This window comes from Pituophis catenifer, unplaced genomic scaffold, assembly GCF_029215685.1.
Source record: "Pituophis catenifer annectens isolate HBS135680 unplaced genomic scaffold, rPitCat1.0.hap2 SCAF_7, whole genome shotgun sequence".
Taxonomy (NCBI): Eukaryota; Metazoa; Chordata; class Lepidosauria; order Squamata; family Colubridae; genus Pituophis; species Pituophis catenifer.
Window position 1 is genome coordinate 63,104,928 of NW_027256887.1, and position 25,373 is coordinate 63,130,300.

The 25,373-nt window shown below is 39.0% G+C and overlaps 1 protein-coding gene across 1 annotated transcript in view; it reads left to right on the forward strand.

Annotated features, from left to right (window-relative positions):
• The first annotated feature begins 29 nt into the window (after positions 1–29).
• Positions 30–25,373, forward strand: part of CARD10 (caspase recruitment domain family member 10) — a 54,305-nt gene continuing 28,961 nt past the window's right edge. The window contains exons 1-10 of the mRNA XM_070948004.1: positions 30–230; positions 1,127–1,271; positions 4,858–4,991; positions 8,176–8,394; positions 9,468–9,605; positions 10,906–11,231; positions 18,006–18,185; positions 23,338–23,493; positions 24,114–24,239; positions 25,171–25,368. Coding sequence (XP_070804105.1) covers positions 4,937–4,991; positions 8,176–8,394; positions 9,468–9,605; positions 10,906–11,231; positions 18,006–18,185; positions 23,338–23,493; positions 24,114–24,239; positions 25,171–25,368 — 1,398 coding nt within the window. The 5' untranslated portion in view covers positions 30–230; positions 1,127–1,271; positions 4,858–4,936. The remainder of the gene's footprint in view (positions 231–1,126; positions 1,272–4,857; positions 4,992–8,175; positions 8,395–9,467; positions 9,606–10,905; positions 11,232–18,005; positions 18,186–23,337; positions 23,494–24,113; positions 24,240–25,170; positions 25,369–25,373) is intronic.

Below are 25,373 nucleotides of genomic sequence, written 5' to 3' on the forward strand. Positions count from 1 at the left end.
ATCTGCCTCTGCCTGCCTTTCCGCCCACCTCTCTGGCCCGGGAGGAAGCGGCTGTTGACTGCGGCCGTCAGGTGTGCGTCTCGACTTGAGGCGGCCAGAATTGAGTAGGCGAGGGAAGTAAGTGAGGAGGACAGGGCGAGGAACGCGAGCGGGCAAACGCGAAGAAGGACCCCCTCCAGCTCGGGAGTTTCCTCCCTCTGCAATTAGCCCGTCGGCTGAGAAGTTTTAAGGTAACGCGAGCCCTCGTGGTCCGAGTTGTGAGGGGGGGGGGAAAGCGCGTTTTCCCAATGCTGCGGTGTCTTAGGGGGTCTTTTGTTTCTGCTTTTGTCAACAAATATTGCAGCAACTAAGGCCAAGGATGTAAAGCTGAGGTGATGGCATATTTGTCTTTTATTTTCTCTTTCTCTCCCTTTTGCCCCACTTCTTTGCAAAAAAAGAGCCATGGATCTAAATGGTGCTGTTTCAGAGTTGATGGATAACAACTTTGAATAAGCACAGGCTGCATGGTATTTCTCAAGTGGCTTAAGACATGAGGCCCAAGATAGCTTGGGAAAGCTGGCTCTACCTTTGTCTCTAAATCAGGAAGTTTGCAGAATCCAGCCATTGTGAATAGTGGCTAAAAGTACTATTTCCCCCCTCCCCCATGAAGATGGAGACATTTGTCTGCAGTTATTGCTGTGAAGTAGTCCTGCACTTAGGACCTTGTCTCCTCATTTTAATTCTCTCGCACTTGCAGATCTGAGTTGTGTGGCATAAGGTTTTGGTTTTGGGGATTACCCCTAAGTGGTTTAACTTAAACCCAAACTGTGATTTCAGATTTCTTAAACTGCCCGCACAGTGTTGTAATTAGACCATTGTTTATATTTGAATAACAAGGTCATTTAAGGTGGAGTAAAAGTTTTATTATCCATAACCTTTCTCTCATAATTGATACATGATATTATGTGACAAAGTGCAAGCTATGTGTACTTTAAATATTCAAGTTTCAGGAGAGAGAGAAAGGTGTGGCAAGGAAAGGAAGGAAGGATATTTATGTAGAGATGAAAAGAAGCATCAGTATTTAGCAAATCAGATAAAAGGCAAGTATTGTATTGTAGTATTGAGACAAGATATTGTGCTTTTTCAGACTAACTTGGGATACTCCAAATTCCTTGAGAAGCATGATGGACAAGAGATGTTTATTATGGCACTGAGAAGAATGTGTAAACTTAAAAGGTTTTCAAAAGAAAACTTGGTTTAGTACTATTTGGATCTGTGGCACGGCAAATAAGGTAATATGGACAATGCGGTGGCTATTAATGGCTATTTTAAATAATAATTTAAATATAATAATAATAATTTAAATCTTAATGGCTATTTTAAATATTTTAGTTTTATATGAATGTGTGATTTTGAATCTGTTACTTTTTTTCACTGTCAAGGAATAGATATATAGTTCTTTGGATACAGGATTTATGCAGTCTAGTAATGCAGAAACTACATAGCCTCAAAGAAACTCCGTGTATGTGATGAGATATGTGCGCTATGAATCAGCACCATGTTTGCATGTCTGGGATTGATGATTCAAAACATTTCCTTAGAATTCTGGCCCTTTTCTCTTAATCTTAGTTAGACTTGGGAGAATTAAAAGATCCGAACCTGCTCATATTTAGCTCATAGAGGAATAGGACTGTCATTTTCACTGCTCTAAGCAATAGTTTGGCATAAATGTCTTTTTCCAATCTGAAGTTGTTGGTAAATATCAGCTAGCAGTTGTTAAAGTTCCAAGTACCCAATTATGTTTTGGTATAACTAGTTCATAGATCATGCCATTAATACTTCTACACAAATATGCCATTGTGGTGTTTTCATTTTCCCATCCATTATAATTGATTTGAAGATGATCTGCAACTGACTTCAGTTCTGCATTGCTTGAAACATGAAAACAACTCTGTGGTGACAGGAGGAGAAGTGGTAGATGAAAGGAAGCTAGGAGATAGGAAAAGATGCTTTTTTGTTAGTGACAGGGCAGACTCCTAATAGTTGCTGCCATTTCAGCAAAACATCAATTGAGCCATCAGTATGTAGATTTGGCTCCAGGATGCAGCAAACATCATGAGATTGGATAAATTGTGACCTTAATATGAACTAGCAGAAAGATCTCGCATGCCTAATTCACAATGTGGTTTGAACTTAGTATATCGTGAACTCCCAGTCATTATGGATGATGACTTTGTAGCTGATTAAACAAACCATAGCAAGATAGAACATGTGTTAATATGATGTGTAAGTCCAGACTATCTCTGTGGCTTAGCTACATTTATATAATTTGTTGAACAAGCCATAATGGACTACGTAGCTTACAATAAAGCATGATGGGAAAATTCAGTCATTGTAGTAAGCCAAAATCAAACCATAATGAAACACACAAACCACTATGAGGGATAGATACAGGAAAGATATTCCAGATGGACCTTGGGCCATTCCCTGAGGCTCCGGCTCACGGCTTGACTGAAGACCTAGTGGCTGCCTGGGATAGAGCGGCCGCTGGAGCTTTGGATCGGGTCGTGCCTTTGCGGCCTCTGACCCGGCGCCAGTCTCACCTGGCTCCTTGGTTCACCAAGGAGCTGAGGGAGATGAAGCGCCGGAAAAGACGCCTGGAGAGCAGTTGGAGGGCCAGCCGTTCTGAATCTGACTGAACACTGGTAAGGTCTCATATACCTGGTAGCGATAAAAGCGGCAAAATGTAATTATTTTTCCGCTCTTATTGCATCATCAGATAATCGCCCGGCCGCCCTGTTTAGGGTGACCCGCTCCCAGCTCCATCAGGGAATGTGGAAGGACCCCTTGGAGGGTAGAGCCGAGGACTTTGTACAATATCTGTATGACAAAATCGCTCAGATTTGGGAACACCTGGACTCTGACTGGGTAGATTCAGGAGGGATGATGGAGGCAGGTCTTGAGAATATTATCTGGGAAGAGTTTGATCCTGTGACTCCCGAAGACGTGGACAGGATACTGGGCAGACTGAGCGCGGCCACATGCTTATTGGACCCATGTCCCTCCTGATTGGTGCTGGCCTCCCGGGAGGTTACACGAGGCTGGCTCCAGGGGATTATAAATGCTTCCTTGAGTGAGGGTGTCTTCCCCGCTGCCTTGAAAGAGGTGGTGGTGAGGCCTTTCCTCAAGAAGCCTTCCCTGGACCTGGCAGAGTTGGCTAATTATCGTCCAGTCTCCAACCTTCACTTTGTTGCGAAGGTTGTTGAGAGTGTGGTAGCGCGACAGCTTCTTCAGTACCTGGATGAATTGGCTTATCTAGATCCATTCCAGTCGGGCTTCAGGCCTGGATACAGCACGGAAACGGCATTGGTCGCATTGGTTGATGATCTCTGGAGGGCTCGGGACAGGGGTTGCTCCTCTGTCCTGGTCCTATTAGATCTCTCAGCGGCTTTTGATACCATCGACCACGGTATCATGCTGCACTGGTTGGAAGAGTTAGGCGTGGGGGGCACCGTGTTGCGGTGGTTCTCCTCCTTTCTCTCCGACCGGTCGCAGTCTGTGTTGATGGGGGCAGAGGTCAACCCCGAGGCCCCTTGTATGCGGGGTGCCACAGGGGTTGGTCCTCTCGCCCCTTCAGTTCAACATTTATGTGAAGCCACTGGGTGAGATCATCCGTGGTTTCCGGGTGAAGTATCATCAGTACGCTGATGACACTCAGCTGTACATCTCCACCCCGGATCACCCCAGTGATGCCCTTGAAGTAATGTCTGGAGGCCGTATGGATCTGGATCAGGAGAAACAGACTCAGGCTCAACCCATCCAAGACCGAGTGGCTGTGGTTTCCGATGTCCCAATATAGTCAGTTGGTGCCATCACTGACTATTGGGGGCGAGTCGTTGGCCCCCACGGAGAGGGCTCGCAACTTGGGTGTCCTCCTGGACTCATGGCTGTCTTTAGAAGAGCATTTGACGGCTGTGGCCGGGAGGACTTTCTATCAGGTTCGCCTGATCCGCCAGTTGTGTCCCTTTCTGGATCGGGACTCGTTACGTACGGTCACTCATGCCCTCATCACTACCCGCCTGGACTACTGCAATGCTCTCTACATGGGGCTCCCCTTGAGGAGCACCCGGAGGCTCCAGCTGGTCCAGAATGCGGCCGCGTGGGTGGTTACGGGAGCGACATGGCGCTCCTATGTGACTCCCATCCTGCACAAGATGCACTGGCTCCCGGTGGTCTTCCGGGTGTGCTTCAAAGTTTTGGTTACCACCTTTAGAGTAGCCTCTCACTGACCAGTACGCTCCCATAGAGAGGGTCTTCTCAGGGTGCCGTCAGCCAAACAATGTCGACTGGCAGCCCCAAGGGGGAGAGCCTTCTCTGTGGGGGCACCTGCCATCTGGAATGAGCTCTCCCCAGAGATACGGAGGATCCCAGATCTGCGCACTTTCCACCGTGCCCTCAAAACATTCTTATTTCAGCAGGCTGGTCTGGCCTAACCTCCCTTTTAAATTGTTTTAAATTTGTTTTATAAATTGGGGTGTTTTAAATGTGTTCGTGGGCAAAAGTGTTTAATGTATTTTTAAATGGTTTTTTAACGTTTGTATTATGTGTATTTTATCTCTTGGCTGTTCACCGCCCTGAGTCCTTCGGGAGTAGGGCGGTATATAAATTTAATAATAAATAAAAAATAAATAAATAAATAAATAAAATATCATTTGATAGGGACCTAGCAATTTCTGTTTTTCTGTCTTTGGCCCTTTATTTACCTTGTAGTGCCTTATTGGGAAGCATTGTGAGACAGACTTAAGGGATAAACTTTTAATTTTAATCTATGAATATATGATGCTTCCTTATGCTGTATCATTTTATTGATTTTTCTAGCCTACTTCCATTTTCTGGTTGCTCTCAAGCATTTCCACTATTCAGAATTGAAGTTGGTTTATCCCAAGAATCCCGAGCTATGGATTCTCCCCTCAAATGGAACATCTCAGTTCCTTTGGACGCAGAACAAGCTGGTCTGTATACTTTGAATTTATCTTTTTAGCTGTCTTGTCTTGTTGCTTGTGTGCCATGCACACAAGCAACATTACTTTATCTTCACTCTGTTGCTTCTGTTTATCAAAAAAATATTGCTATAGCAAGATAGTTTGGCTGAACAAGACTGCCATAGAAATGGAAGCATAATATAGTGCTATAGAATTAAACTTTATATGAACCAATTTTTCCCCAACCTGAAGTCCTCCAGATGTGTTAAACTAAAGAGTCCCTATAAACCCCTCACAATGAGCGGCAGCCAATTTGGAAAGCTGTTGTAGTGCTAAGACTCCTGGAAAAGCATTCAATACTGCTTTTTTCATTTAAATGTAGCTTAAGATCTCTGCTTGTTGTTGGTAATTTGAAATTTTTGCAATACTTCCTTATTCTGATGGGAATTTTTAGGCTTGAAATTTTGTGAAGATTAGTGGTATCTCTGAACTAGTAAACTTTACTCTGAGAATTACAGTATGCATTCTCACATTGCGCTAAGGTAAAAAGTGGTTAATTGGGTTTTGCATCTGTGGTGTGAACCTAGCAGTTATGGGTTATTCAGAAAGTTGTTAAACTAACTTCCATAATGTACAGGCTTCCTGGTAATTTGCCTTGAGTTTTCAGTAACTTGTCAAATTCCAATTCCCTTTGTTAAGGGAAGGCAGTTAAAGTTAGACTTCAGAATCAAATAGTGACCCTTGTTTCCACAGTTGTGTAATGTATCCATTCCTGCTGGCTATCACTGAAATTGCTAAAATGGTTTTGGTAGAAAAGCAACTGTTTGGATCTGTATCTTTGAAGACTTTGGATATGCTAATCTACTTGACTGTTCAGTGCTTTAGAGAAGGCTGTGGAAACTCCTTGAAGAGAGAATAGAAGAACAGCAGGAAGTCCTGCTCAGGCAACCAAACAGCTTATCTTGCTGCTTTGGAAGTTTTTAGGAGCTTTGCTCTTTTTTGAGGGAGTTGACTGCATGCATTCCTAGTAATTTTGTCCCCTGGAGTAAAGTTTAAGGTTTTTTAAGTGAAGATAATAATTGTAGCTTGCTTAATATTAGGGACGTTGGTTTATATTGGAAGGAAGGGCAAGGGAATCTATGGCTCCCAACATGGTTCTTCTTATTGACTGGGATAGTTAGGACTTTTGGGATTGTAGTTTAGCAATATTTGAAGGGCCCCAAGTTGCCTACATCTGTTTGAATAATTAGTATACTGTTGTTTGCTTATTGAAGCCTTCTTCACATTACTGAATAGCTGGATTTTCCTTCAGTGTGGAGCTGTATAGACTCTAAAATGCCCTCCCATTCTGCTTGGTTTGGTTTCTAATAAGTATGTATTAGGTTAGTGTTTCTCAATTGTGGTCACTTTAAGAGTCTGGGCTTCAGTTCTCAGAATTCTGCTTTATCTTGGGGTTGGGAGGATTTTGTAAATGGCTACTATCAAAGTCAATCAAGGCTACAGTCAATCAGAGTCAGATCTGAAAACACACTGTGGCATTGCAGTATTGTGAGAGTATATGACTATTGTCTTTCTGCATGCCACTTTGGCCCTTTTACTACTTCTGTTGTTGTATGATGTGCTAATTTTGGTGTAGCAAATTGTATGAATGCTACCATTGTAGTTTGTCCAGCAAATCATGGCTTGATACAAGGAAGAGAGTGAGTAAGATTAGACTTGGAGACTTGGATGATACTGAGAGTTTCACACTGAGACTGAGGGCTGAAAATTGCATGAATCACTTGAGCCAGAGAACTGAATTTAGATTATTCCATGTTTAAGACAGGAATAAGAACTAAAGGTTTCACCATGAAGATAGGTTTTGAAATAGATTAAAAATAGAAAAAAAATAGTGACAAAATTTAGATGTTTGGTCAGGGGCTTCCAAGACTTCATATATTTGGTAATTCTAATAGATGCCTTCAATTAAACTGTCCTAATCTCCAGCTTGCACAGCCATCTGAAATGCATTATAATTTGGAATTCTTTTTACTGTATGTCCTTGTCCTCTTGTTGATAGTATTTATTTGCAGGAAATTGTTTTCTCTTTTAAGCAGGAGTTCATAACTTGCAGACCATGCTAGATGTGGTCCCTGACTTCCCTTTTTACAACCCTTGGCGCTATTTCTGACTTTAGTAGTTCTTGTCATTTTGAAATGGAAAGCATAGGAAAATTATTATGTATTATGTATTATTATTATGCTGAGCAGAGATTTGCATTTGAAAGGCAAATTGTGATTTAGAGATTTTGTAGGTAGACAGATAGCACATGCTTGGAACATGTTAAAACAGCTATATCTTTTCTTGAGCTTGTGCATGGTTCCTATTATTTTGTGTGCCTTAAAATAAGAATATTATAGTTTTAAAAAACAAACTCCCTAAGACTCCCCTCCGAAATTTAATTCCGTGTTTATGCAGAATGTAGGTCTTGGCATGGGGTTATTTGAGGGCCCACCTTGCTCCAACTTCATATGAATGCTCCAACACTGGAAGCTTTTAAGAAGAGATTGGACAGCCATTTGTCTGAAATGGTATAGAATAGCAGGGGTTGGACTAAAAGACCTCCAAAGTCCTTTCTAACACGTTTATTCTGATTCATATGCCCATCTCACCAGATCCAGCTGAGAGGGCATGTTACAGGTTCCATAGTGTAGGGAGTTACATTTAATGGGCCTTATGCAGTGGACCTTCTCTGCAGCAGCCCTCACATTCTGGAATATTCTGCCCTCTCTGAGATGAGATTTGCCTCATCTTTTCTGAGCTTCTGAGGCTTTCTCAAGATTTGGTTGTGTCAGCAGGCCTAGGAACTCCAGGGATTGGTGAGCTAGTGAGACGGTTCTGCTATTATTAACATTCCTTCATCTGCTTTTTTTTTTTTTTTTACCTTAGCTTAGTTTTCTATAGTTTTGATGTTTTGATTATTACTAATTATGATTTTTAATGTGTTTATTGAATATTGTAAGCTGCCCAGAATCTAAAAATAAATATACTTCAGTGCTCACTCCAATAAAGAAGAGCCCTAGGCCAGTTCCATTTTCTGTGCAGAAGTTGAAATCCCCACTTTAACCTTCAGTATACATTAAAATGATGTGAAAAATCCAATTCCCAAACTGTTTAAAAGCACCTGAGGAAATTATTGTCCTTAATTTCAGTATTACTGAACATGTGTTCATAGGGCTTGAAGATGGTATCAACCCAGTCCAAAATCTTTTGGAAGAAGAGGAAGAAGAAGAAGCTTTGTGGGAGAAGATTGAGAGCGTGCGACACCAATTAACTCGTTCTTTGAATCCAGAAAAGCTGACACCCTATTTGCGTCAATGTCGTGTGATAGATGAACAGGATGAAGAGGAGGTGCTGAGTGCCTATCGGTTCCCATGTAGGAGCAACCGAACAGGTGAGAGATATTTGGAATTTGCATGGAGGAGAAATCAGTGGAAAGTCTCTTTTTTTTGTTTAAAGTACAATACAGAGAGTTAGTTGGCTTTTGCATGAAAGGAAGGGCCTGTTCAAGAGATTCCATCATGACTCTGTGGTACCTTAAAAAAGCCATGCTATAGCAGACCAAAGCTCCATGAAACCCAGCAGTTTCTTTACCTTAAGGCTTTACGGAACTGAAGTCTAACTTAGATGTTCTCAATGCCTAGCGAAAAGAAAAACAAAATCCACCTTCTATATTTTTAATGTCTGTTTAATTTCTATATCTGTTAAATATATCTGTTATTGATATATTTTTTATTTCCTTTTGCTGTTGATGGTGATGGAGCATGCTAATGGTATAGTATGGTATAACTTTATTGATTAGTCAGTTGAGCATAGCAAGAGCATGTTAATGTGGTCATTGACTTAAGTCTACAATTGGTTGTCAAGTATTGGGATCATTAAGTGAATTGACAACATTTTTTAGCTGTGAATTTAATTAAATTCATTAAAATTAAATTCATTAAATTCATTAAAATTAATGAATTTTAGCTATTCATTAAGTGAATAACCACATTTACTGCTAGTTTTCAGCAAAATTACATCCATAATAAACCATTGATGGGCAGACTCCATTTGAATCATAACTTGAGAACTACCTGTATTTTTTAGAGAATAGATTATGGTTTCTTTTGTGCTTAACCTTACATAAGACCTAAGTAATTTCCCTAAATCCTGCTGTCTTGACTTGGCTCTCACATCCAGTGAATTTAAAAGGCCATTGCTGTTCTTATAAAGGTTAGACCAAGTGGCCTTTTTATAATTTTTGGCTTTATATTTCTAGAACGGGAATAGGCTACTATATTAAATCCCAATTTATGATTTAGTGTGGTTGTAAGCCTAGCTAACTGTTATTTATTCAATCATGGTTTAATGAGCCAGAATTAAGCACATGATGGCTTCATGTGATATGCAATCACCAAATCTTGGATTCTGTTTGCTAATCATTTGTATCCTATCCGTGTGATTTTTTTTTTTTAATCTCTGCAGGACTCCTGATGGATATGCTTCGAAGGCGAGGGAAGCGAGGTTATGAGGCATTCTTAGAGTCCTTGGAGTTCTATTATCCTGAACATTTCACCCGACTAACAGGAAAACAACCTGTTCAGCGTTGCTCTATAATTTTGGGTAAGAGATTGTAAGCAACACAATATTCAGTCAGATTTAGAGAAGGTTGATTCTACTTTGGAAGAAGGAGGGCCTTCAAAGCTCTTGATATATAGTTTGTATGTATGCATAAATGGATGCTTTATTGAGCTTTCTGCTGGTATGGAGAATTTTATGTGAGGTATCTTGGCCCGTATTATACTGAAATTTCTATATTTGTCATTTTTGGTTTTGTTTTGAATGCATAACATAAAGTGGTTGTCATTTAGAAGATGAGATACTCTAGAACTGGCCTTTTATTGCTCATCAAAACAATCTGCTTTTGAGATTTGAAGAAATAAAAATAGCCACATAGGTATTTTTTAGAGCTACCTTACCAGGAAAATAGCAGGAAGCTTAAATTTGTCTGTGTTGTCTTTGGTTTATGGATGATATCATCTATTCAGGGCAGTACTTTAGAATGCTTCATGATACCAAGATTATGTTTCTGTATATTGGTTAACTGTTTTGCCTTTTCTCTGCCGCTTCCACTGATATATCTTTTGCTGCTGTATGTGAATAGACTCCTATATTGACATAACACTGTTATCTGTGAACAAATGTTATTTTTATTTGAACAGCTCTCTTGCCAAAATAAAACCAAAATATATAGTTTGAGCTCACTTATTCTTAAAATAATCCACTTTGCTTGCATTTTTATAAATTGCCATGTGATTGTACAGTTTGTGTTTTCTGAATGCAGAATATGTACATAATCAATATGCATTAGAGAAACATCTCCATATTAGAAAGAGGTATGTAACAATAAATAAGCCTCACAGAGAATCTGGTGCAATTCTCAGGAAATGCAAGTTGAGATGCACTTACATTCATATAGATTTGAGCAAAGGAATTTTGTGTGCCAAGTGTCAGATACTTAAAATTTTCTTAAAGAACAGTTTTATCACGAATAAGTGGTATTTTGCACCTTATTCAGCTAAGTGTGTTGCTGCATGGTTGCAGTGATGATAGCCGCAAATTTTAAGCATACATGTATGTTTATAAACATGCTATTTCACATATTAAGTGCTTGCAAATTAAGTAGATGTTTGACAAGTTGGCTTATTGTGTGAATAGAATAGAATAGAATTTTTTATTGGCCAAGTATGATTGGACAGACAAGGAATTAGTCTTGGTGCATATGCTCTCAGTGTACATAAAAGAAAAGATACATTCATCAAGAATCATAAGGAATTACTCATGAGGTGTTCTGACTGATGACTCCTAGCATTTTGTCTACTCGTGGCACTAATTCGATGATCATCCTGTGTCCCTTTTCCAGATGAGGAAGGTCCTGAAGGCCTGACTCAGTTCCTGATGTTGGAGGTGAAGAAGGTGAGGGCCCAACGAAAGGAGCACCTGGCCAAAGAGCACCAGCTCCAGATAAAAACCCAAGGCTTAGAAAAGGAATGTTGCCAGTTGAAGCAACAGCTCCAGGGATTACAGAAAGTGCAAGAACGTTGCCAGAGGTTCCAAGAAGACTGGGATACCAACAGCCTGGAGCTGCTGAGGCTGAAGGATGAAAATTATTTGCTGGCCATGCGCTATGCACAACTATGTGAAGAAAAAAACACTGCTGTCTTAAGGAGTAGGGATCTGCAACTTGGGGTATGGTGAGCAATTCAGTACAGTGGAATTATGTCCAAATTAAAGAAAGCTGTCTTCTCTTGATTGAAGATTATTTTGTTTCTAAAATAATATTTGGGTAAATGTAATCCTAGTAAAAAAGAATTATGAAAAAAGTACCAGAAAAATCAATTCATCTTGCTTCCAATATCTTGGCACTTCATGCTATGTCTGGTATAAAATCACTTCTCTTGTCCTTTAATTTTTCATTGCATTGCTCATTTGGAGGCATTCTCACCTTCACCTGTCACTTTCTAATTCTGTTCTCTGCTGAGTTTTCTGCTGTCCCTTCCTATCTGCTCTAAGTTTTTTCTCCTAAGTGTGCCCAAATACACTTAATCTACTCTTAGCTCCAGTGTAACTCATGACCCGGATGATAGTCTTAAATGCCAACCCCCTCCTCCTTGAAATGCCAACTGTTAAGCATTTTGAAATTTGAAAATTAGACTGTATTTGTGCCAAGTTGAGTGTAGGTTCCATTCAACATGACTTTCCTTTATGTCTGTGACCCCACTTAGCTAGGAAATTCTGTAGTTTGACATTGTGGGTGTCTTTTTCTTTTTTAGAGAAGATAGATTTATAGTTTTAGATCTAAGCAGAATCTTGGAAAATCAGTGACTGAACAAATATGTTTGGCACTTGTGTTTATGAGTCTTTATGTTAGAGATGTTGATAACAAAATCATGATTTATAAATATATTTTAAAATTTACTGTGTACTAACAGTTTTTTTGTTTGCTGTAATTGTGCACTTCTGCTAGATCTGTTGTATGATCAGCAGGTATTCATGCAATTGCAAAATACCTAATCACCTTAGACAGAAAGCTAATTTCCCAGGGTAATCTTTGCCCCTTGGTGATGGAATTCCCAAGTTACTATTTATGTCTCTGAAACATTTTTGCCACTGTTTAGCTCAACTATCTCTCAAAATCACTTTCAACCCTCTGTTAGCAATAGTCTGTTTAAAAAACAAGCCACACAAAGACAACAGATGGGGAGAGATGAGAAAGAATAAGATTAAAATACTTACAATATTATTGTTACGATAGTGGCTTGAGTTGGAGAAAGCAGGGCATTTTTCCAAATTTCTCAAAAGTGGCTCTTAAGATAGGAGATTGAATCTAAAACTTAATGGTGGCAAATATACTAAGGTCAGATGATTAACCTCATCTGCATTTTTTAAAATGCAGCAGTTTCAGATTGCATTTATTATTGGAAGAAAATAATATTTTGTGTTGTAAATCAGGTATCTTTTAGAGGTGGTAGAAGTGTGTGGCAGCAAAATAGTTAAAGTGTTGGACTGGATCTAGTTTTAAATTCCCACTTGTACATAGAAATTTACTGGCTAAATTGGGCAGTCTCAGACACTCTGATAGTCTCAACAATCTGTGGTACTGAATTGCAGTTCTGGGGACTACCAGAACTGGTAGAATTACCGTGTTTCTCCAAAAAGACGACCCACCTTGAAAAGAAGCCCTAATATTTTTGAGTGCATGCAATCAAATTAAGCCCCATCTACAAAATTAGCCCTAGTTAAGACCCCACCCACCCCAGGGTTCAGGGTGTGGGGCAAGGCACACAGGTAAAAAGCTAGGGTGGGGATGGGGGGGGGTAATGGAGCTGCCCTACTGACTAGGCTTGCACACCCTGACACCTGCCTTGTCTTCTGTGGTCGCTTCTTCTGCAGCTGCTTGCCGCCACTCGCATGGATCGCCCTGGCCTCTGTTTTGCCTTCAGATACTTGCTGGCATCTGTTATCTGCAGCTGATAACAGAGCTCCGGATTGGTATGGAGCTCTGTTATCAGCTGCAGATGCCTTCCGGCAGGCATCTAAAAACAAAATGGAGGCTGGGGCAATGCATGCAAGTGGCGGCAAGCGGCCGCAGAAGAAGTGGTCCAGCAGCGGGCTCCTGCTGGGCAGGGCTGTCGGTACCACTACCACGAGGTGAGCCAATAATTAGAACCCTCCAAAAAGTCTAGCCATTTTTTCAGGGGTCAAAAGAAAATAAGACCTGGTCTTCTTTTTGGAGAAACACGGTAGGAGAGACTTTTCCCCATTTTTAATGCTCCTGTAAATTCTGAGAGGTAAGATGTAATATCTATGGAGATTCTCAGTCATCCAGGACATGGTTGTCTGAAAGGTGCCTTTTCAAAAGCCAACAGGACTTTGTTTTCCCTTGAAGATGTTTCGCTTCTCATCCAAGAAGCTTCTTTAGTTCTGGAGAACTGAAGAAGTGTCTTGGATGAGAAGTGAAACATCTTCAAGGAAAAACAAAGTCCTGTTCCTTTTGAAAAAACATATTTGGTATAGATGTGATATATTCCCTGCCCCACTGTATCCATCTTCCTAACCAGTATAGCCAGGGATGAGAATTTGTGAATTGCTTACCTGGAAGTTTTAGTCCAGAGCGGGCAAGTGTTCTGCCCCAGCTCCGGATTCCCAAGGATTGTGACACACACCAACAGTCCTTATCAAAGTTATAATGTACCAAGAATAAAAAAAGTCCGGCAAAGATTGGCAACCAGCCCAGAAAACAAGATACGATAAGACACTCTCCAAAATGCTCTGTAATAATTACATGTTGTTTCCAGCAAGAAATTACTAACTGCGTGCAACTTAAATAGGCTAAGGGAGTGGCCAATTATCCTCAAACCTTACTCTCGAGGAGACCACCTCCTCCTCCTGAGTAGCCACTCCTGCCTTTTGGCAGCCCTGCATGCTCGAGCATTGAGGAGAGGCTTCTCCACTTCGCTCTCTCCACTTGAAGGAGCCTCTGGAGGTTCTGAAGGCCCTGGCTGAGTCTCTGCCTCTGGCACCACATCCTCTTAAGCCTCCTCGCTGTCAGACGCGAGCGCCGGCTGCGCAGGCTGCTGGCGTGACCCCACACCAGCCTCCTCGTCGGGATCAGCCACGATCCGCGCAGGCCGCTGGTGGGCCACAACAGCAAGATTGTTCTAAATAGCAAATGCAAACATAGGATTAAAGCCAAAAACAGAACCAAAAGGTAACAAACAACAAAGACAAGGACATAGAAGTAATCAAACCAACCCAGAATACTATGTTATTCAATATTTTAGTTGTTATTCACATACAGTTTTAAAATAAAACCCAAGCACAAGTGTTGAATTCAGTACTTATTGATCATATCAAGTTTAACCATTCCTTTCCGTTTTAATCTCAGCCTGCCTAACTATTTAGGAGGGCATCCTTTGATTCCTTGAAGTATTACCAGTCTCCATTGTAAACTCTCATTCCAATCTTTGTAGATGGAATACAGGTAATCCTCGACTTATGACCACAATCAAGCCAAATTTTCTGTTGTTAAGTGAAACATTTGTTAAGTGAGTTTTGACCCATTTATGACCTTTCTTGCCACAGTTGCTAAGTTAATCACTGCAGTTGATAGGTTAGTAACCTGGTTGTTAAGTGAATCTGGCTTCCCCATTGAGTTTGGTTGTCAGAAGGTTGCAACAGGTGATAACATGACCTTGGGACACAGCAACGGTTATAAATATGAGTCAGTTGCCAAGCATCTGAATTTTGATCACATGATTGATCATAGGGATGCTGCAAAGGTCATAACTCTGAAAAATGGTCATAAATCACATTTCTAGTGCCGTTGTAACTTTGAATGGTCACTAAATGAACTGTTGTAAGTCAAGGACTACCTGTAGTCACCAGTTCTTGCAGAGTCAGAAGACCAAGCCCAGTTCTTGGTCCCAATGTAGGATTCTTTATTTATTTATTTATTTATTTTATTTGTTACATTCTTTGTAACGTACATAATACCAGTATTATGACATAAGCAATGAATGGGAGGGAGCAAAGTGTCTCCTATAAAAATGGTAAGCCTCAGATGATCCTTTCGACTAAATCAAGAAAGTCTTTGTGGGAAAGGCCAAAACAACCCAAGATTATGGCTATACTGTGTGGGAATTGAATTGTGGTTATTGTTCTTTTGCAACAGTGAGACTCAATGAAAATCAGATAGTAGTTTCATGCATAACAAATAGTGTTCTTTTAATGTATCCCCAGGAAAAATTTGGTTTGGTTTGGAACATAAGTTGTTTTCTACTTATCAAATTATTAATTTACTTAACCCGGAAGATCTGCTGGATTTTATGCAGGAAGCTCATCAACATCATTGCATATCTGATATTTAGGTCACATGTAGGTGTCAGAATTAAATTTGGGATGTGTTGCATACAACGAAAGGGTTTAAGTCTTGACTTATTGTCCCTCCTCAATATTCTCATCTCCAGTTAAAAATTTCCAGGGTTCCATATATGTCCAATCATCTTTTCCAGACATCAATAAAGGTAAAAAGAAGCTGCCTTATTCTAGGTCAGGCTATTGATCTATTTAGTCCATTATTGCCTATTCTGATTGGCAGTAGTTGTCAGGGGTCTGAGGCAGGGGTTTTGCATATTTCTTGGGTCTTGATCTCTTTAAGTGGATATATCACATTGCATGCAGTGCAAGCCCCCTACAAGTAGCCTATGAATTTCAGGTATAGCAGCGATTCTAGGTGGCCATTCAGTTTTTCCTTTGCATGGCCTTATGTCAACCCTCCAGATTATAATTTATCTGTTGTGTGTGTAAATGTGTAAATTATAATTGCATTTAATAATATGGTGTCAGATATTTATTATATCCCCCCTTTTTCCCAATTATATTATGTCCCTGAAGAATAAGCCACTACCTGCTATTTTACTGTTCAAAACCCTATGCATATTGATGATGCTGTAAAAATGATAGATGGTGGCAGTCCTGGCCTTTTTTAGTTAGATCTGAGCTTGAAGTGACTTTCGTATTTGCTCTGGGAAGGCATTATTTTATGGGCCATGGCAGAACTATTCCTAATTTTCTTTTTAGCAAATTAAACAAGTTATAATTGAGGCGGGGCATCTTTTCATGTTAACTGTATCTCCCTGAAATGTAGAATGAATTTTGAGAGTGCATTTATATGTATTTATCTGCTATGAAATACTGCATATACATTATTCTGGTTATTTCAAGATTTGCTATAGATTTTGATTATTTCAACATTTATCTTTCTTTGTGCTTAAAGCATGAACCTACCAATTTAATAGCATGATGCCAATTTATTTGCATATAGTATTTGAATTCACAGTCATCTTCATTACTTTATCTCAAAAATCTTTAAAACCATCAGATAAATTGGTATTATTGTACCATATTGCAGATGAAAGTTATTGATTTTATGGTAAAATCAAAATTTGAAATACATGGTTCATGGTTCTTCACAATTCTACATGTAGCTTATTGTTGTCTCGTGCTATGAGATGAGCTGCATATAAATTTGATAAATAAATTACCTTAAACAATTCAGTCTAAGATAGAATACAGCTATGGTTAACGAAAGACAGACTCATACTTATATATTCATTAATCCCTTTAGTGTGTGACTATTTATAAAAGAGAGAAAAAAACTTAATCTCATCTTATAGCATTGATCACTTTAATATGATGGAATATTGTGTGCTGCAGTTTCAGTGTGTTGTATATGTTTTCCATTTGTATAGGAATGCTTGATTGTTAAATGCTTGATTGGTTAAAACATAGATTGGTAGTGATTTTTTTAAAAATTGTAGCTCCTAAAATCATTTTGACCACACTGTTGAATTTTCTGGCCTGATTTCCAAAATTGGAGGCATTATTTTTTTGGCATTTTTAATGGGAAAGACATGGAAACTTGAAAGTATAAGATAACCTAACCTTAAACCTAAGATAACAGTGTTAAAAAAGCATAATTCCCATTCAAACAGAAAAGAGGAAAAATCTCAATCCTGCCTTTGTGTGTGATGCAGCCCATCAATTTTACGTTAGTATGGCTTTTCTTCCACTTTCCCACTACCAAACATTGTCCATGGTGGTCTAAGATGTGGGTTTAACTAGATTACCCTTGTGTCTTTCCTTTAGCTGCTTTCAGCAGTCTTAGAATTGCTCCAAATTAAATGCAACCACGGGATTCATCTGAAGTGCCAATCACTAGAATTTGTTCTGGAGTTTGGTAGATTCTTCAGATAAATCCCAGGTTAGCTTACATTTGAAACTACTTAAAAGCAAGTAGAGGTATAAAATAGATGTCAAGTCCCCATTTTGAATAATGTTTTCACTCCAGATACTTGACAGAATTTATTAGACAACCCCCTGGTTACTTGATTTTACCTTAAGCAATAGGCATGTCTATTTCCTCTTTATGCTGGAAACTTTAACTTTAAATCTATATATGTGTTTAGATTAGAATTTTTCTGAAACCACTATTCTGCCTTCCTCAAACTAGTTGCCACCAATCATGTTGGATAACAATGTCCAACATCCTGTGTCAGTGAATGTGGTTGGATGTGTTGGCCAGAAATGATGAGTGTTGAAGTCTAGCTGGAGGAAATAAAATTGGAAAAGACATGTCTAATCTTCTGGATGTTTTTACCTATTATTTTAAATGTTTCTGAGCATGTGTCCATTAAATGATTGGCTTGCCAATCACAAATCCATCATTACATTCAGAAATAGGGCATATATTGTGAGGAGAACTCACCTATATTCCAATTTACTCCTTTCTTTTTACTACAATATTTATTGACTGTGAACCAATCAAAAGTTTTTTGTAGGACTTAATTCTGATTAATTTCCCAATCAAAATGAAGCCCTATGTAAATGTAAACTACTTGTTTCTCTAGCGTTATAATCAATGTAGTTCTATAATAGTCTTTTATCTGTTCCAAATTTCAGATAGATCAATTGAAGTGCAAGATCACTGGTATGGAGGAAGAGTGTTCCCTATTGAAGAAACAAACATTAATGGCTCCTCGGCGGGAGGTGGAGGATCATGGATTTACTGACATTTCTGATTTGCAAACTGAGAACCAGAGGTTAAATGCTTCACTTCAGGAGTTGCAGAACGTAATGCAGGTACATTCTGAAAAATGTGGATTTGAGAGTAATCCATAGAAGCATTCTCTACTCTGAACCTTCTACTGTATGGGGTCATTTTTGTATTTAAACTGGGACAGTATCTGAAAGCGCAACCTTGGTTGCAGAGGAACACAAACAGTGTAACTCAGAGCATCAGGTGCCATTATACCAGTGGTGAAATTCAAAAATTTTCCCTACCAATTCTGTGGGTGTGGCTTGGTGGGTGTGGCTTGGCCATGTGACTGGGTGGGCATGGCTTGGTGGTCATGTGACTGGGTGGGCGTGGCTTGGTGGTCATGTGACCGGGAAAAACATCTATCATACTTTACACAAAAATAACACAAAAGCTACACAACTGACTCACACATAATGCAAAAGCAGCTGGACTTCCCACAAAATGGCCCCTGCAATAAGCAGGAACCTCACAGTCACAGAGAACTCAAAAACAAACTATCACACTTTACATAAAAATACCGGTTCGGGCAATAGGTAGTAAAAAATGCTTTTAAAAAAAAAAGTTCTGACCATTGCAAGGCACAGCTGATTGTCACAGCTGATTGTCGGAACCTTTTTAAAAACATTTTTTTAAAGCAGTTTTTTACTACCTATTGCCTGAACCGGTAGTAAAAATAAATGCAAAAAAAAAAAAAGGAAAAAAAACCGTTCAAGCGATGACCTGTGCCGCGTGATCGTCGGAACTTTTTTTTTTTTTACTTTTTAAAGCATTTTTTTACCAGTTCGGGTGAACCAGTAGCATTTTCACTACTGGTTTGGGCGAACCGCCCCAAACCGGTAGCATTTCACCCCTGCATTATATCCTCATTATTTGATGGTCTGCCCTGTGACTCCAGCTATGTACCTTCCAAGGTTCTTCATTGTATAGTCCAGATTTCCTACTTGGTGCCTTTGAGAAGTTTTGGACATAATTCTTCAAGTAACAAGTTAAATAGGCTTGGGATAATTTGTGCATTGATTTATATGTTTGGAACCCAGATGTCAGGGAAGGCTGCTGAGGACTTTAAAGGAAACCCATTTAATCTGCATATAATTAAAACTTCTGTTTTAGAATTTCATTCTGGGCCTGTGACTTGGTTGCTACTTCACACTAACTCCTTTTGTTTGTTTAACAAGTAAATGATTGATTCATATATTGCATGTAAGTCATAAACAAGACTTTGCAAGCCATAGTGTTCACACAATTAGCTGCGTCCAAATAAAACAAATCATTTTGGTGTGATGTATGAATCCAGTCTGTTAGTGCCAGGACTGGTTCTTTCTTCTTCTTAAAACCAAGTGATAAAGACTTTACTATTATAATTGAAATGACAATGGGCTGATCAAGAAGAAATGATGGCAGGTAGACCAAGACAGTTGTCGAATGGCTCCCACTTGATAAAAAGCATCCACGAAAGAGACCTAAAACAAGATGGATCTACAACATCAGCAAGTAATTAACAAAAGAAAGCTCAGGACTGTATTAGTTGGAAGCATGCGGAAGAGGCCTCCATCCTGCAATGGATAGACTGGTTAAAATGATGATGATGATTTTTCTACTAGTACTATACTTCTACTACTGTTGTTCCAGTTGGAATTTAAGCATACCGATGGTAGTCCAATATAATTAAAAGGGCATCTGATTGGCAAACACTAAACTAGTTATATGTGTGATTTTACGTGTAGACCTAAAACAATTAAAGGGTGAATGCCAGCAAGGCTGTTCCTTCCTTTCCAGCAATGCCTTGTATTTTTGTGAATCACAGTCCTTGTTCCCTTCTAAATTACTTCATCACAACATTGACAAATGTTTTTCCTTGAGTGGCTTCAGTACAAAGTAGTCTTTTATAATAAGTGTAAGACTTGCCACCTAGCCAAACATACGACGTAGTGCATTAGAGTTGTGTTCATTCTTGCACTCGTGCTGGAACAGAACCTGAGTCGGTAGAGTGCTAAAAATAAAATATATTTTACGAAGGGGGCCTCTAGCACTGGCTTAGATGCTGCTAAAATATCAGTGGGTGGTATGAACAGCTGTGATTCTCAGCTGTTTGAGAGATGTAAACAGCCTGTTATATCTGGGTTACCAAATAACCCCTATTTTTACTCTGGAATATATGAATATATATAGTTTTTAAGTTTTCCTTGAATTTATGATTTAAAACTATCCTGTATAATGGGTTCCAATTATTTGGTTATTTACATAAGTTATCTCATGGTGCACAACTTACTCTAATTTGTTTTAGTTTTGGTGAATGTTACTTCAATACAGTATATTTTGGTTGTAAAATTTTCCTTTTCCCCAAATCCTTTTAATATTTTAACCATATAGTTTTTCCAGTCAACATTTTTTATTGTATTATAAAATAGAAAATGCAAAGTAAATAGAAAAGCGGGGGGGGGGGGGAGGGAAGGAAAGGAGAAGTGAGGAAAGATAAGAAAAAAGAAAAGAAAAAGAAGCATTGACTTCCGACTCTCTCTGTTACAATAAAATAAGGCATTAACATCAAATCACAACTTTTTGCTTTTTCATAATATGGACAAGCCATTTCTATAAAGATCTAATCTATCAGTCTAATCAGTAAAACTGAAAGTAAAATTTTTATTCCTTTCCATATCAAGCACGAAGTTCAGAAGCGGTCTCCATGTGGAAACAAAAGTACTTATGTTCTTTTCTTTAATCAAAGTAGTCAATTTTGCCATTTCAGCCAACTACATCAACTTCTGCAACCATTCGTCCATAGTAGGAATAGAAGTATCCTTTTATTTTTGTGCATACAATAGTCTTGCTGAGATCAACATATAACAAGGTTCCAAAATTTTTTTCCAATTCTTTTTCCATTAAACCGAAGAGCAAAAGTTCTGGTTTCATTTTTATCTCCATTTTCAAAATTTTCTGTAGTAAAATATGAATCATACTCAAAAATTTTTATGCTTTATCACATGTCCATCATAGATGGTAAAAAGTCCCCTCTTTACTTTTACACTTCCAACATACATTTGATATACCTTTATATATCTTAGATGTATAAAGATGTATTTATCTGATGTTAAATACCAATGATATTTCATCTTATAGAAATTTTATTTTAGATTATAATTTAATATAACTTTTAAACCCTTCGTCCACATATTTTCCCATTGTTCAAGCATCACAAAGTTCTTTGCCCACTGAATCATACAATGTTTTTACATGTTCATTTTCCAAATTCAATTTCAATAACATTTTATAGATTTTAGCAATAATATGTACATTATTACTACATAATGAAATTTCCAATTAATTTTTAACAAAGTCAAATCCATAACATTTTTTATCTAGCTTAAACCTTTCATTCAGTTGTTGTTGGTAAGCCAATGGCAAACATAAACTTCTGATTCAAGTTCTTGCCTCATCTTTAGTATTGGGTCACCAGAGTTAAAAGATAAAATTTTATCCTAAATCAACCAATCTGGCTTTGCCACCATTTCTTTTCTAAAAAAGGCTTCCTGTGGTGACACCCAAAGGGGTAACTTCATAGAGAGCCTTGTTTTATATTCATTCCAAACCCTTAGTATGGCACGTCTAACAAAATGGTTATTAAAATCCATAATTAACTTTACTTTTATCATACCATAAGTAGCCGTGCCATCCAAATCTTAATTCATGGCCCTCTAGTTCAAGTAACCATATAGTTTTTAAGAAAAGTGTTCATGAGGAAGAAGCATATGGATACAATCAGTTATATAAATCTATTACATACTCAGCAAAATATTGCCATTTCCATTATACTCTGTAATTTTTATCTAGAGTAGTTTAAGAACTCGTCCCAGAAAGCATGAAATTGTACGGTTCTTATCTTGGAAGAAGTGAGCCCATCTGCCCATGTTCACAATCATCCATAAAACATTGCTTAGCTATGATGTTTTGGCTATACGGTTTCAATCTGACACAGCTTGTCAGTATTGACAAGTATTTTTCACTGCTTAGATTTCCTCATATCATTCATCTAAATATAATCAAAACTAGAGCCCTGCCTGTACATTATTGGCTTCGACAGCTACTGTGGCTTACTGGTTTAATGCAGGCAGATGCAGAGTCAGCCTATGGAAGCGCCCATCAGGGCTGATACTACTTTTACAGATACTGAGACGAGCATCTTGGGCTTCAAAAGGAAGCCAGTATATAATTGTGGAATATATTTCTCTACTGACAAGGAAGAAAGAGATCTGCTTGTGTGGTTTTCTGTTTTAGAAGACAGTAACTTGATTGACCTTAGAATCAATGTATCTTGATTTTGCAACCACTCATTGCTCTATCTCAGGCAGCAGAATACCCCAGGCTTCTCTTGCTGGGAATGAAAAGGCTGTTAAACTGCATCAATCTTATAGTCTCAAATAGATTTAACAGTCATTCTTTGCTTGGAAACTAAGGGGCCAGGCTTGCTAATTGGCAGTTTTCAGAATTCCTGCTAGACTAGAGGATTCAGAATTATTTAAAAGCAGCTGTGAAATTAAAAATGGCACAGCACTGGCATGAAGTTTGTTGCATAAATGCACCTTTCACTTTTGGTGGTAGTGAAGATATATAGATATTGAATTGATTAGCCTTTCTTAAAAAAAAAAGGCCCTTTCAGTGTTAACTGAGAATGAAGGGTGTTAAACACATCTGGAGGTTGTCAAGTAATCAAAGAGTAGAATAGACAGAGAACTTGACTGGAGCTCCTGCTGAAAATATTTTAAAATATTCGCTAGGCAAGCATGCTGATTTCTTTTCTTTTCCCCCCAAAGGCTTTAATTATCCTGAAATCATTATGTCCTAGCACAGTGTTGGCAAACCTTTTCGGCACTGAGTGCCGAAGCGGGAGTGTGCGCATGGGAGAGCGCCAGAAACCGGAAGAGCAGCTCCTGGCTGCGAATGCGCGCGCCAGAAAACTAAGCTTCTAGTTTCTGGTGTGTGCATGCGCGCCGGTCACCTGGTTTTCCGGTTTCTGGCACGCATGCACATATAAAGATCAGCTGGCCAGTGCACATGTGCACGCTGGACTCCGGAAGAGCAACGGGTGATGGCTGGCGTGCCCAGAGAGATGATTCTGCATGCCACTTCTGGCACTCGTGCCATAGGTTTGCTGTCATGGTCCTAGCAGATGAGTGACTTTGCTTCTTTACTGCTTAGAAAGCAAGAGAAGACCAGGTTCCGGGCTCTGAGAGGGTTCTTCTAGACATTCTGGAACATGATTGGAAAGAAGCACAAGCAGACCGACAGGAACTGTGTCAGAAGCTCAACTCCTTACAAAACGAGCTGCAGTGTGCTGAACAGCTGAGAGATAAGGTAAGATGCTGTAACACTAACCCCAGACATTTAAGTTTGGAGATACATTGGAACAGCCATGAAATCCTTGTTCCAGACATTAGTGAGCAGGCAATGTCTGTGCCATGGGCTAAAGGCAGTGAAGATATTTTTGGACTTTAATCACTGATAGTCCTTAATTTGTTCTACCTTTTTGAAAAAAGCCAGTAAAACCTATGGAAGGAATCGTTTGCAAATTGAGACAGACAGTGGAAGATGATAATGCTATCCCTGCAGACAGGTATATAAAAAGGAAAATAAGATTCTAATACTATTCATTTCTGGATCTCACTACTGTTAGAATGAACACCTTCATAGAGGTTAAGGCAATTTGGACCTCTGCAAATTGCCCTATCCTTCATCCAATGTCTTTTAAACATCAGGTACATGCTTTCTAATCTGGAAATTCTAAATTTAGTCCCTTTGTCCTAAGCTATGCATAATAATTGAAAATGGGGTGTAAGCGATGCAAAACAGATGATGTACACTTTCTTCTTTCTGAACCCTGGCATTTGAAAAGAGATTGCAAACCCCCAACTGCCTTTGTTTAAGACCTGAACATGTACTTGGGAAATAATCGATCTCTGGAATTTCTCTCTCAGTATCTGCAAGAAATGGAGGATTTACAATTGAAATTCCATACTCTGCAGAAGAACTGTGATCTGTATAAGCACAGAATGAACACCGTGTTGGCTCAGCTAGAGGAGATTGAGAAGGAAAGAGATCAGGTAAATTGCTTCTCCTCTGAAATATTTCCTGGGTTTATAATTATGGTACACAGTTAAGATTAAACCATATGTTAACAACATTCTTGCTACCCCATTTCGTGCTACTCAAAGTAATGGAAAAATACAGAAACCATATAGGAATGATAAGATGGAAGAATGGTGCTTGTTTCCAATTCATCCTGTTTCTCAGTGTGGTTCTTCATAGATACTTGTGTAATATGATCTTAGATCTTAGATCAGATAAAAATATCTAGAAGTTTGTCAGGATTGTTTATTTACACTGGTTCTCGGTTATTTGAGTTATTTTTATTGAATGTGCTCTGTTCCATTGCTATTGCTCCGCAAGTAGTTGTATATTGATTCAATTATATGTCAATGCATTCTCATTTCTCTATATTTCAATTTTTTTTTTAAATTTGATTTATATGCCGCCCTTCTCCGGAGACTCAGGGCGGCTTACAGTGCGTTAAGCAATAGCCTTCATACTTTTGTATATTTTATACAAAGTCAGCTTATTGCCCCCACAAACTGGGTCCTCAATTTACCTACCTTAGAAAGGATGGAAGGCTGAGTCAACCTTGAGCCTGGCGAGATTCTATCTTACTTTAATTGCAGACAGCTGGTGTTAAATTACAGTGCCTTGTCTGCAGAGCTATCCAGGCTCCTTTTACTTACATTTTACTTTCAATCAGGAAGTTCTTTGTTTAAAACAGCCTGGTGAATACCAGAAGGGAGCTGAAAAGAACTTTAATAAATCATGGCATTTTATCTTTTTGATTATGGATACTCAAACAGCAGAAATTATGCAACAATGTGCAAAATTGGATATAACTTATTTAAAATGTGATTTAGAGAAAAGAAGAGCATATGCTATGTACAATTCTGCCTATAATCTCACCCATCAGTTCCCCTTCTTCACTGTTTCCTTTAGGCCATTCAGAGCCGAGATGACATTCAGCTCCAGTATTCCCAAAGCCTCATTGAGAAGGACCAATATCGTAAACGTGTTCGAACCTTGGAGGAAGAGAGGGATGACTTGCTGAGCAAACTCACACAGGCTGAGGGCAAGATCCTCACCCTAGAGGGACAGTTACAGCGATGCTTGTGTAACAGGGGGCTTGCCAAGAAGGTATG